Source organism: Triticum aestivum, chromosome 2B (genome assembly GCF_018294505.1).
Source record: "Triticum aestivum cultivar Chinese Spring chromosome 2B, IWGSC CS RefSeq v2.1, whole genome shotgun sequence".
In the NCBI taxonomy this organism is placed as follows: Eukaryota; Viridiplantae; Streptophyta; class Magnoliopsida; order Poales; family Poaceae; genus Triticum; species Triticum aestivum.
In genome coordinates this window covers 400094447-400107758 of record NC_057798.1, presented here as the reverse complement: position 1 = coordinate 400107758, position 13312 = coordinate 400094447, and the positions used below count along the sequence as shown (strand labels likewise).

Sequence of the window (13312 nt, the reverse complement as noted above, 5' to 3'; positions counted from 1 at the left end):
GGGAGGCGGGGCAGCTCCGGCAGGGAAGGGCGCGGGGGCGGGCGGCTCTGGCGGCTCCAGCAGCGACCCGCAGCCCGGCGGCTCCAGCGGCGACCCTCGGCTCTAGCGGCGAAGGTCGGCGGCGGTGGCGACCAGCGCAGCCAGGGGCGAAGGGCGGCGGGAGGGGGGGCACCCGCGGCCACGGCTGGCGACTCCAGCGGCGAGCGGCTTCCGCGGCTGCACCTGCGGCGAAGTGCGGCTCTGGCTGCACATGTTGGCCCGCTGGCGCCTGAAATATGGGCCCGGCCTGGCAGAAACGTGATTAACCACGGCGAAGTGGGCGGTTCCACGACATGGTAGTTTTTAGTCATAGATTAGCAAAAAAGTGGTAGTTTTCAGGACAAAATCGTAAAGTGGTAGTTTTTCGTCACGGTTCCGTGAATTGTGGTAGTTTTTGGTTAAATACTCTCACAGCGAGGCAGCTGGCCGAGGCCGATGGCTTCCTGTTCGGCTTCCCGACACGCTTCGGCATGATGGCGGCGCAGATGAAGGCCTTCTTTGACTCCACCGGCGGCCTCTGGTAGGCTCAGTCCCTCGCCGGCAAGCCCGCGGGCGTCTTCTTCGCCACAGGCACCCAGGGCGGCGGCCAGGAGACCACGGCTCTCACGGCCGTGACACAGCTGACGCACCACGGCATGCTGTTCGTGCCCGTCGGATACACGCACGGCGCCGGCATGTTCGGCATGGACGAGGTCAAGGGTGGCAGCCCATACGGAGCTGGCACCTTCGCTGGCGCCGATGGCAGCAGGGTACCTAGCGACGCCGAACTCGCCTTGGCGGCGGACCAGGGGAAGTACTTTGCCGGCATCGCCAAGAAGCTCAAGGCCGTCTGAAGTTGCATATTGTGTATGGATGATTTCCACTTGCACGTCGTGTCAACTGGATCAAAATTTGTTTATTTACCAATTACTACAATATATACTGGTTTCTATTATAATTTCTTTAAGCTATTTCTATACCATGTTTGGAAAGAATAATGCGTTCAAGTTGGCAACACCCATGCTCAAAAAATGGTTTCTCCGGCCGGTGCTGGTTTAGATGACAGCGTGCATTTTGACCCTTTACGTCTGTTTGGGTCCGGCCGAACAGACGGCTGTGTCTACTTTTTCGTTTGCGTCGGTCCTTGCACAGAACGATGAAACGATTTTTTCCCCCTTATTTATAAAATATAAAAAACACCGGTTTAAATTTAACTTAGTTAAACATTAAACACGGCCGGTCAATCACATAACAAAGTCCACTTAAACATTAATAAAACTTAAAATGGACATTAAAAAAACTTGCGCCCTAGGGCGCTGCCTTAGGCGTCATCATTCTCCCTCGGGCCGGTAAGTTGATGTACGCCGGCGTTGGCCTAGCCCAGTGTAAAGCGCTCTCCCACGCCGCCAGCGCCGCCTCCTCCACCATCTGCCCCGCCGGCTGCACTGCTGTGCGGCAGGCATGCTTCTCCTCCTCCCGTGCCTAGCGGGAACGACGCTCCTCCTCCTCGCGCTCGGCCTGCATCTGGCGCTCGCCATCGGTGCGCTCCACCGCCAGTTGGACCTGTCGGCAGTGCTCCAGATAGGCAGCCTCCTGCTCCGACGTCGCACCCAGCACGACAGGCGACGCGTTGACCCACTCGCGGAGGTAGCCGGTCCACGCGTACCTCTCTAGCTTGGGCTCTGTGGGCGGCGGCTCGGCCTCCTGGCACTAGCTTTCCTCCCGCGTGTGCTGCAGTGCCACCTCCTGTGCGGCCTGGTAAGCGGCCTCCTCCTCCTTTGGCGCGACCTCTGGGGGCGGCGACACGAAGCCGAGGTTTAACTGCACGCCGTCGCATCGGGCCACATCGTGCTCTGTGGCAAACCAGACCTCCCAGTTGGGCCCCACAAGCCACCATGGCGTGCCTAGGGGGCAGGGCGCCCCCTGGCTGATGGGCCCACTAGGGCTCTTTTCTTGTAAATCTTTCTTCCAATATTTTTTGTATATTCCAAAATAAATCTCCGTAAAATTTTATGTTAATTTGAGCTTCGGAGAATTGTTATCTCTACTACAACATTTTTAGGTCAGACTTCCATTTGCCAGTAATCTCCCTCTTTTAATGTATCTTTCATTTTAAGAGAGAAAAGACATTATAATTGCATCAATACATGGAATATAACTTCAAAACAAGTTAAATAACAGTAGGAAATCATGATGTAAAATAGAGTATTAGCCAATCTTGCAAAAACAAGGCAGATTCGATCGTTCGGCCTGGTTCAATAGGATAAAATTTGTTTCAAAAGGAAAAAAGCTAAGCAACGAACCCCGATAGCTCGGTGCTCGGAGTAGTAGGCAATATCGTCCCTTTTGGTCCGGAAGGTCTAGCCCTTGGTCGTATAGCGCAGGGTTTGTATCTCGTCGATGTCCCTCCCCTTGTAGAAACCTCGGATGACCGAGGTCTCGTCGCAGGAGACAAACTTGCACAATGAGGAATATTGGACTTGAAGGGGCCGAGCTCCATGGTAGAGCATGACATGTACCACATCGATAAGAGTAACACCCTAGTCGATGCAGAACTTCACCTGCTCTTGTAAGGCCTCCAGTTCCTCCTCGTCCCCCTGAGCGATAGTTTGGGTGTTCCAAGAGTGCAACCTCTCCAAGATCACGACCGATAAAGCGGGGACCCCTTCTCGGTTACCCAATGGAACATCGGCCATGTAGAACCATTCCTCACGCCACAACTTGACTATCTCAATGAACTTCCCGAGCAGCCATCTCGCCCTTAGGATCTTGCTAATCATGCCCGCCCCACACTCTGTGAGTTGGCCCCCATTGGCATGCACCTTGATGCAAAATCATCTGAGCTAGAGCCCGAAATGAGGCTCAATGCAGAGGAAGGCCTCGCAGAAGGTAATGGGGGAGGCAATGTGGAGGATGGAGTTGGGGGCGGGGTAATGGAATTGGATGTCATAGAAATAAAGGAGACCTTGAAGGAATGGTTGGATGGAAAATCCACTACTACAGGATGGTCCAAATGCGACAGTACAATCAGTGACCCTTTGACCAAAGTGTGTGTGATGCATTAATCACAAAAGTTGTCGTAATAAAACCGTCCCAAATAATACAAACTGTTGGCGATGGCGGCGTCATCAAACACGATTTAGATTAGAGTTGCGTGTGCGGTATGTGGCATACATTTGATCCATACAAACTGCTTGCGATGAGCAAGAACAACAAAAATGGTTAGTCATATCAAGGTGTGTGCGATAGACAACATACATTTCAGTCGGATGAACTATTTGCGATTACCCAACACAACAGAGACGGTCAACCAAATGAAGGTGTGTGCGACATAGGGCATACAATTCACTCATATGATCTGTTTGTGATGATACAAAACAACAGAAACGGTTCATCAACAATATGTGTGAGATACGAGGCAAACAGGTCGGAAATCAGAAGTGTGTGGGAAGACCAACAACAACGCAGACGATTCCTGCTAATAGGACATGTGTGTTGTGGGCAAATGCTTTCTGGTACACAATTGTCAGCGATTGATGAAATCATCACCGACAGGTTCCCTAGTTTAGTCTGTGTGCGATGTGATTTGCGCTGTCTACACAAGAACAACATATATAACCAAAATTGAACATATGATCATCTACTTCTTGTGATGCTGCCACCACTACTTTGTGGCTCGACATCGCCTGGGGTAGGACGAAGGCACTTCATCATGTCAACGATCTGCATGTACATCTCATAGCTTGTGTACGCGTACTTGATGTGTTTTTCATCCCGTCTATGCTCCCAGGCACTATGCCAAGCGATCTTGTCCTTCTTGCACTCAACCTTCATTGTAGTAAGGGTCGATGATGGACGAGGAGAGGTCAACCAGGGAGTTCTGCTCATTCTTCGAGCTTCCCCAGACCCTGTAGTGGACGCGGATGTCGACAAGCTTCTGGCAGGCCAAACCCGAAAGCTCGAGCGCTTTTAGATCATTGATGATGTTCATCATAGAGAAAACTATCGTCGAGGCTGTTGATAAACCTGGCGAAACGCTCGCAAGGCCTTGTGGCCAGGCAGTAGTGGTAGACGAGGACGTGATGGCACGCACACACTGGGCGATGGCAACCTTCTGGTCATGCCCGACACGACCGCCGGTGAACTCGAGGTCAAAGCCGACCAGTTGATACTTGTCCTCAGTAGTCAAGTGCTTCATAGTGTGGATGGAGCTCTCATCGAGACCGGCTCATTCGTATACACCACTGAGAGGTCATTCCCCCTCATGTGGGTGTCCACTATGCGAGGCATGGTGAACTACCACTCGTCGTCGTCGTCAGCTGTTGGGAGTGTCATTGGAGCTGCTAGATACTTTCTCTGTATGTGTCGTTGTGGGTGTGCTTATTGTGTCATGGGGCGCGAGAGACTAAGGTAAATAGCTGCGGGAATAAATGGGGGTCGGTCGGCCTGGATTCCTGGCACATCCGCGCGGCAGTTTTTGCAGCAGGTAACTGCATCCTGGCGCACGTAACTGCATCGTGGCTCTGCGCAACCGCATGCATATGGCACCCTGAACGTACGTGATCATGCGCCAGCCCTAAACGCTGGTAGCGCGCGTGGAGGGATGCGAGCAGAGTGTGCCACGCCTGATTCAACCGCGAGGAACCACACACAAAGATCAGTTGAACACGCAGGGAATGGCCGTCTACAAGTCGGTCGGCGGTTACGAGCCAACGGCTTGATGTGGAACTATATACGCCGGGTTCCACATCACACAAGTGGGCAGACAATCGTTTGCGACGCTTCGTAGAGAGCGGCCGTGTGCTAGGTAAGTAAATTGCAAACATTTTTTTTAAACCGTATGTGTATGTGTCATTTCGTCCTCCTCTCGCATGTCTTGTCACCGCGCTGTCGCAGAAGGCTTTGAGCGCAAGCTTGAGCACCGCACATGCGTTGTTTTGGCAAAACATTGGCTTGAAGAGGCGCCAATGAATCGCCGGTGAGACCATTCCCGCGCAAGCGCGCCGGTTCCCGTTCAACCGCGCAAGCTTCCCGCCCGACCTGACGAAACCCCCCAAAATCCCAATGCTAACCGACCTGCTATATAAACCCTCACGGCCGGCGAGTCCGCATTTAATTTCCCCTTCCTCCCCATAGCTTATCTCGTCTGCTTCTTCCTGGTCCGTCATCATCGCTCGGCCACTCCGCCGTCACCAGAGGACAGCTCCAGCTGGGAGGCTACATTGTGGCGGCAGTGTAGTCCCTGGCGTCGTGTACTGCGTGTGGTGTTCCTGTTGGGTGTGTGCACAACAGCCACCACACGCTCCGTCGCCGCTTCCTGTGGGCAGCTGTTGCTGGCCGCCGTTGCCGCCACCCCACCGCCGGCCGCCAGGGCCATCGCCCGCTCCGCCACCATGGCCTGAAGGCGGGAGGTGGCCGTTGTGGCCTTCACCCCATCGTCGGCTGCCATGGCCATCACCTGCTCCGCCACTGCAGCCCAAAGGCGGGAGGTGGCCGCCGTGGCCGCTACCTCACTGTCGGCCATCGTGGCTGCCACCCCATCATTGACCGCCGAGGTCATCACCCGCTCCGCCACTGCGGCCTGAAGGCGGGAGGTGGAGGCCAGCATGTGCGTCAACGACCTTGTGCGCTACATCAAGTTCCTACGAGAGCAGGAGGAGCGCCTGGTCGAGCACGCAAAGAGTCTTACCGCCACTGTGGCCGCAGCACACGTCGCCACAGATGCCTGAAATTCGGAGACCTACGAGGAGTCCCACTGCTTTGAGAAGGATCGTTAGGAGCAGCAGAGGGCATTCGAGATGGCCGTCGCTAAAGGTGCAGCAGCGGTAGGCGCCGGATTCCTCTTCCTCAGCTCATCGGTAGGCTCCTCCTCTGCCTCTTATTGAGTGCGCTCAGCAGAGGAGAGGCCGCTGAAAGTAGTACGAAGCCCTTCCGTAGTAGTATTTACGGCTATTTTTTTCAGTTCATATGACTATAGATATGGTTGAACTATACTATGTACTTAAAATTAGCTAGTATATATAGTTGAACTAGCTATTTCAGTACGTGATTGGCAACAATTGGGGAAAAGTTTGTTAGATTCAACTGTCGAGTTGAATTGTTTGTATAAAGGACGACTGCTTAATCTATGAATGAAATGAATGCTTACTGAATTTCATTTGGAAAAATAAAACAATACTAGAGATTTTAACTACCAAATTTGACAAATGGCAGTGTTTTTTTTTCAAGGATCACAAATGGCAGTGTAAACAGGTTGACAAATGGTAATGTTAGTAGATTGACATATGAATTTTTTTCAATTTGACAAATGGCAATATACCCAATATGACAGATGCAAATCTTACAAAATTGTTGGTACGTGGTTGCACATGGGTCATCATGCGAAATAATTTGTGATGAAGAGATGCACAAAACCTGCGCGGCACATTTTCCCTTGGCTTAGCGGCGAAGGAACCTAACTCTCGCTTTGCATATGGGTGTTCAATCTGAAACGTTTGTGATCAGTGTTTTATTCAGATAGAAACATTGATGCTTTTTATTATTATTTTACTTGATAAGTCTTTACATTTCGATAAAAAATGCTAAGTTGATCAAAACCATAGATTTCATTCAGTCACACTATGATTTTACATCTATATGATCGAGATACAATATTAAACAACAAAACTAATTGCAGCAGTGCTGGTAGTGTGTATCTCCGGCGTTGTCATCCTATAGGACGCCATTGTTCAAGTCTTCAAGCTAGCCTAGAATATTCTGCACTTGCAAATCCAAGAGTCGTTCGTCGCGCGATCGACGGGCGCGGGGCGGGGGGATGGCGACTCGCGGTGTTGCGAGGTAGCGGTCGACTGCGGCGTCCCATGACGTTGAGGGGGGGCACGGAGGGTATACCTGGCGCGCGCACGGGCACGTGCACGGGCGCGGCGGGTCCAGTCAAGCGCACGGGGACTGGTGTTGTGGTGGGTGCTGGGGCGCGCTCGAGGACAAGCGGGTGCGCTGCTGTTGGCTCGTACACTAGCTCGCACGGGTCCGCGGGGATCTCGCTGACACTCGCAGCTTCCAGCGCTGCGATGGTGCTCAAAGACTAGCCCATCAATGCCACGTGGATGGTCGCTGGCGCGGGCGCGGGGATGGAAGCTGGCATGGGCGCGGGGGCAGCATCCGTCGCGGCTAGCTCCTTCACGACCATGTCCATGAGGCCCCATCCCTCCTTATTTTCTATCTCCTCCGGCTCGGAGTTGACTTCACCAAACCAAAAGACTAGTGGCAGATGATCCTTGTGCGCCAATGACGTAGGTGGAGGTATGGGAGATAGGATTCGGGCAACAGGGGAATGTGAGGCGAAGAGTAAGGCCGCCTATATTAAACGGTGGCTTGAACACCATTAATGGAGAGGTTAGGAGCAAGGCGGGCGACGATGGAGGTTAAAGGGTTCGCTTCCCGTGAGCCTGCGCAGTGTGCTCCTCACACGCTACCTGGTGAGACTGCGCACCGGAGGACTGCTCGCACGCCTCCGAGTCAACCTGCGCTATGGACTTTCGCTCGCACGCCTCCCGTCAACTCAAGAAGCCATCCTCAAGGCAACTCCCAGCCAATAAAAGTGTGACGCGTGGTGTCACATGACTGGTTACCGAACGCCCATGATTTAAATTTTACAAATGTTTGAGATGATAACGTGGCAGCTATTTGTTTCAAAATGCATGTATTGGATGTTAATTCATGTGCCTTCTCTCAAATTGGTCATGAAAAATACCACATCCTATTGGTGCCATTTCATGATACTATGCTAAGTTCCATGCATTTCAGACGAGTTTTGGATTTGTAGAAATTTAAAAACCAAGTTCCTCAATGTTTGCAGCCGAGCCACGAGGCCTAGGTGTTTGAAATTCATTCGCATTTCTTGCATGGGACATAAACATGCACACAAGGACACATATATGATCTTTAACCCATTTTATGCACCGGAGCATGTGCATCTAGTTAAAATTTGAATTATGCACATAAAATGCCTAGAAAACTCACTTAATGTATAAAATTGTTCGAAAAAACCCTGCATAATTTCAAATTTTAACAAGACACTCGTATTGCTCAATGTTGCATGTAGAAAAAAAATTCAAGGAGAGAAGAGGCAACGAAGATCGTTTCGTGTACAAAGATGACACATTCCCTACTAGAACCACAAGGCTTCTTGTGAGAAGCTCATGTTTGTGAGATGCTCATACCAAACTTGTCCCAAATGGAACAAAAAATTTACCACAACAAGATGGTGTCATTTCATGATACCGTGCCAAGTTTCTTGATTTTCGGACGAGTTTTGGATTAACTAGAATTTCAAAACCAAGTTTCTCAATGTTTGCGGCCGAGCCACGAAGCCGGGGTATTTGAAATTCACTCCTACTTCTTGCATGGGACCTAACCATGTACCCAAGGACACATATATATTTTTAAACCCTTTTTGCTACACTGGAGCATGTGCGTGTAGTTCAAATTTGAATTATGCACATAAAATGCCTAGAAAATTCAGTTAATGTATAAAAATGTCCAAAGAAACCTCGAATAATTCCAAATTTTTAGCATGACACTCCTATTGGTCTACTAGTTGACCCGTTGTGCCAAATGGCGCAGAGACCCGCTAAAGTCATGTTGTCGATGAAAATAGTTTCATTTTGCAGGGACACATTTGATATTGGTAGTAGAAAGCCCTTATGTTAGGTCATGCTATATTAAAAATATGTTTATCACGCTGAGAAATCTCGGTTGAAAAAAAATCATATTTGTATAACATGCATAGACCAACTAAGGAAGCATTTGTTTAGTAGAAAATATGGTTATCACTATGAGAAATCTGAGTTTGAAAAAAAATCATATTTGTATAATATGTATAGAGCAGTTAAGGATGTACTTTTTTAACAGTGTTTGCACTAAACTTTTATTTTTCATGTGCACAAGAGAAAAAACCTCACTGTGTTGTGCATATGGAGACATAGGTATTTGAAAGGCCCATATGCTACCTAGCCCGGTCCAAGAACAATTCTTTGTGTTGCTCGTCCGAAGTAGAATATGAAGCGGCAGCGCCTGCATCCATCATGCCTGCTCTGTTTATCCCCTGTTTATCCCCTTTCTTTTCCTCGGTCCCTCCTTTGAGTGAGAGAAGCGTACTCAAGTGGCGAGACTTCTCCTTTCCTATCATTTCGGATTTCTCTGCATGCATGGTAATAACATAAATGGCCCATTACACCAAATAGCGCAATGTACATTTCAAAAACAGAAGTGCTTTGAAAATTAAATAAGTTTTAGCACGAAGGAACAGTCCAGACTTGAAACAACAGATGCAACCACTTTACCAATTCAAACTCTCAACCATTTATAATTGTGATGTCAAATGGCACAAGGTGTCGATTTAGACCTTAATTGAAATGTGTTTCATTTGTTCTTTACGAAGTGTTAGATACAATTTCACTGCACATAAGAATTTTCAAGCTCGATTAAAAAGGTATTTTCAAGCATACAAACCACAACTACACAACGCGAATGTAAATATATATGACCGAGTCATACTTCCTAATAGAAAAGCAAGGAACGGACTGGTACTAAGTAGGCTGTTTTAGAGAGATTGTGGTAAATTACAGTTCATTATTACATGCAAAATGTTTTTGCTTCGGAGCAGAACACTGATCTATCTTTGTCTTCATATCCTTTTCTTCTCAGAGGTGTAGTGTGCTGCCTTGATCCTATTCATGGCTCTTAGCCTACAATTTTTGAACAATCTAAATTAGTTATTCATTCAATGGGAAATCTGAAGTGGGGATTATTTTGCCAATATCGTTAGCAAGTTTATGACGGAAAATAAAGCGATGTAACATCCAAAAGCGAAGGTAAGAATGAAGTACATAGTATTGTAGCTGGGAAAGTAGGAACATGAGCCGCTACATATTTTAGGAAAATGGTCGAGGTTCCCTGATCCTAGTAACATGAGCTGCGATTATTTTGTCAGGGGCTCATGGCTATATATAATTTTCACAAGCAACATCCGCTTCGATCACAAAGCTATATAATCTATATAATGGACAAAAATGGAGCTTTCGATAACCTGCATACCAATTTTTCCTACCATAGTGTGATGAGGCTTTGAAACTGTACATACCAGGATTTTCATGGGACCATTCAGGACATTGAAAAAAGATACAAAAACTGCATTCAGCTCCTCCGTCTAAGGCTACCTCAATAATAAACCAATACTTCATAATAGAACAATCTGAAAATCATATACGAGAACAATGCAAATTAATCTTGCAGCACCTGCTAAAACTGTAAAAGCAACTGTGCTCTTCTTCTGCGCAATATTATATCCCAACTCTATACCTACGTCAAGCAATGAAGAAATGGTTATACCTGTAGATCCACCGATGGAGCAGCATCAGGCTAGCGAACATATCTTTGACCATCCAAGGTGAAGAATGCACAACTGTCAGACAACAACACTGGCCCTATCACACCATAACTATGCATTCTACATATACTTCTTCAATAGCAGTTGGTGTAGTCCATTGATTCTGCCACAACAATCAAACCCATAAAGTAGAGTCCCTTGCTCGGAATATCCTACTTCTTTTAGCTCCTCATAGCTTGCATTTGATTAGCCCACTGAAAAGGAAAATGATCGTTAAAAAGGAGAAAGTTAAGAAAGGTGCTCCTAACAGAAGTATAAAAGAAACAAATTAGACACCAACACATTGTCTTTTCTATTTGACACCCATTGTCTTTTTTATTAGACACTAACACATTGTCTTTTCTATTAGCCACTAACAGAAGTATAAATGAACTCATGAGCAGCGCTTACAACAGTATTCAGAACAAAAAAACTAACACTTCCATAATGGAACAAGAATATACAACTTCAGAGAGGAAAGGACATGTGTAACACATCAAACTAACCTATACATTTTGTTTTTGTGTCTACATATACAAAAGAAAACATTCAAATAATGATCTGCAAGACATAAACATTAAGCTGAAAGGTTCATCATTATAACTATATTTTGGGCTAGTAACCTACTAATATATCAGTTCTACCAGCGGCAAGTCTGGATATGTGCAAGCAATACTGTACTCCCTACAAAATGCATGTTCCCCGAACTGGAAGTATACATCTTGTTGCATTGGTCAGTATGGCACCATAGTGATGCCTGAACTCTCGCACTGAAAAGTTTTAGTCTATACCTAATTGCAATAGGCAAGAAATTATTTTTACCAAAAAATGTAAACACAGAGATTTGGTTTATTTTAGACATGATCCGATAGGAATGAAGGATCAGGAATTCAGGATTGTGACAATAGTTTTAGAACACACTTTAGTATAACCAATAAAAAGCTTACTAAAAGCAGCCATATCTAAAGCTTACTAAAAGCAGCCATATCTTCACTTCTTAAAAGAATGCCTTTTTTCAACCTCTCTGTTTTCTAAAGGATACTTCCTCTCAACAAAATACATGAAAAAAATGTGCACAGAATCTTACCCATATGCCTGGCAACTATAAATTCTGTACCAGAGTACACACCATAAGCCCACAGTTAACATAGCCAAAAAACAAGAAAAATGTGAGCCAAATTGTAATAAGGATAATGAGATAGGGAGAACTTGAGATGAGAAGATGGCACCTGTACAGGTAGGATGGAGGGAGTCAAAAGACAGTATCATCACATCTCCTTTCAATTTTTAGCCTACGAAATGCTACACATAAAACATGAACTAAGAAGAATGAACATGCTACTTCTAGATCCATGGACGTGCAAGCACCATTGAGTAAAATCGCACAAAAGAAATTAAAAAAATACATAGGAGGAGCAAGAGGAGGAGGGGCATGAGGAGAGCAGAGCATGGGATTGGAAAAAGGAGCTGACGTGCAACCAGAAGGGAAGAGACGAGAACGCATCACCTTGCGGGACGCGTCGTCAGCAAGGAAGAGAGGAAGAGAATGTGCTGCATCTCTGCTTCTTCGACCCACCGCCGGCATCCTGGATATCCCCTGGTCATCCACCCCACGACGGCGCCGCCCTACTCTCCCACGGCGAGTGCTAGGGCCATGGCTGGGCAGAGCCACCTCCCTCATCGGAGGAGGCTGGTGATGTTCGGAAGCACCGCCGCCATAGCAGGGGCAAGTTGTGCGGAGATGCCGGTTAATTAGGCAGGCGAAAACGAGAACGAAACTGCAGTCGACCAGAGGGATCCATGTACACTTACGTACAAGGAAGTGATGGTCCCGGCGGACTCGCCGGCGACGAGCCTGATGTCGAGATCGAACCGCCCGAAGAGGTACCGGTCCTTGGACTCCAGCCTGGACCCCGTCTCCCGGTCCAGCGCCAGCTCCACCACCCGGCCGTCGTCGAAGTCCCGGTGCAGGCTCCGACCAGCCTTCAGGGCGGCCACCGCCCGCGTCACCGCTGACACGGCCACGACCACGGCCAGGAGCTGCCAGAGGGAGCCGCACATCATCTCTCTCTGAATTTTTTGAAATGGGGTGGCGATCGACGGCGAGATGTCGCGAGAAAGTGAGAGGAGTGGGAGCGACGGGGCCTCAACTCAAGGGACACGATAATGATGAACTCGAGTGCCATGGCCCGCTGGAAGAAGCAGAAGCCCTCTCTCTGCTCCTTCCCTGCCGGCCTCCCCATTGCCGTCCTCTTCGGCCTCCTCCTTTCCCTTATCGTCGGCATCCTCCCCTCCCCTACAGCTCCACCTCCATTGTGAAGACCCCGCCGTCCCTGCTCCCCCACGACGATGGCCCAAGCCCCGATCCGGAACCATGACGGCAGGGAATAGGAGAGGAGGAGGCGACCAGAGAGATAGGGCCCGCGGTGTGGGTCAGGGAGAGGAGCGGCTGCGAGCGAGGAGCAAGGAGGCCGCTGTGCGATTTTTCTTCTCGTGCGCTCGTGAATCTAGGGTTGGTCTCTCTCTCCTCCTCTGATGAGACACAACGCTAACCCGCTAACTGACATACATGTGGGCCAACAGCCAACAAGGGCCACCCATCATTAGCGTGGACGAGTAGCGGTGAATGTGCACACATCCTGCCGGAACGCACGTCGCGCGCGGCGGACGGGATTGGAGGACCAAGAGTCAGCCAGGCCCTCACTCTCCATACGCGAGACGAGACCGCTCTCCCACTCCTGATACGTCAGAAGGGACGCGACCGAACCCAGACGAGACATGCAACACGCACACATAAAGGTCACAAGAGGACGCTGACGCGTGGGACCAAAAACAGCCAGGCCCACTCGCAGCCGCACCAGAATT

The 13312-nt window shown here is 48.7% G+C and overlaps 1 protein-coding gene and 1 pseudogene across 8 annotated transcripts; one reads left to right on the top strand and one right to left on the bottom strand.

The window, feature by feature from the left end:
* LOC123041285 (quinone-oxidoreductase QR2-like) overlaps window positions 1-872 on the top strand; it is a 2799-nt pseudogene extending 1927 nt beyond the window's left edge.
* Window positions 873-8843: 7971 nt separating this feature from the next.
* LOC123045144 (xyloglucan endotransglucosylase/hydrolase 2) lies at window positions 8844-13018 on the bottom strand. Of its 8 annotated transcripts, XR_006421094.1 has the most exons (7): window positions 12260-12981; window positions 11677-12137; window positions 11535-11558; window positions 10411-10662; window positions 10163-10273; window positions 9659-9767; window positions 8844-9219 (listed from the first exon to the last, which is right to left on the bottom strand). XR_006421094.1 is itself a non-coding variant. In XM_044468084.1 (5 exons), the coding sequence occupies exons 1-3, from the start codon at window positions 12509-12511 to the stop codon at window positions 11550-11552; spliced, it is 444 nt and encodes a 147-aa protein (XP_044324019.1). In that variant the 5' UTR covers window positions 12512-13018; the 3' UTR covers window positions 9483-9767; window positions 10411-10662; window positions 11535-11549. The 8 variants fall into 8 exon arrangements, 1 of the variants encoding a protein (XP_044324019.1); XR_006421095.1 differs by lacking the exon at window positions 10163-10273 and having other exon boundaries at window positions 12260-12983; XR_006421097.1 differs by lacking the exon at window positions 9659-9767 and having other exon boundaries at window positions 12260-12982.
* Window positions 13019-13312: the final 294 nt, after the last annotated feature.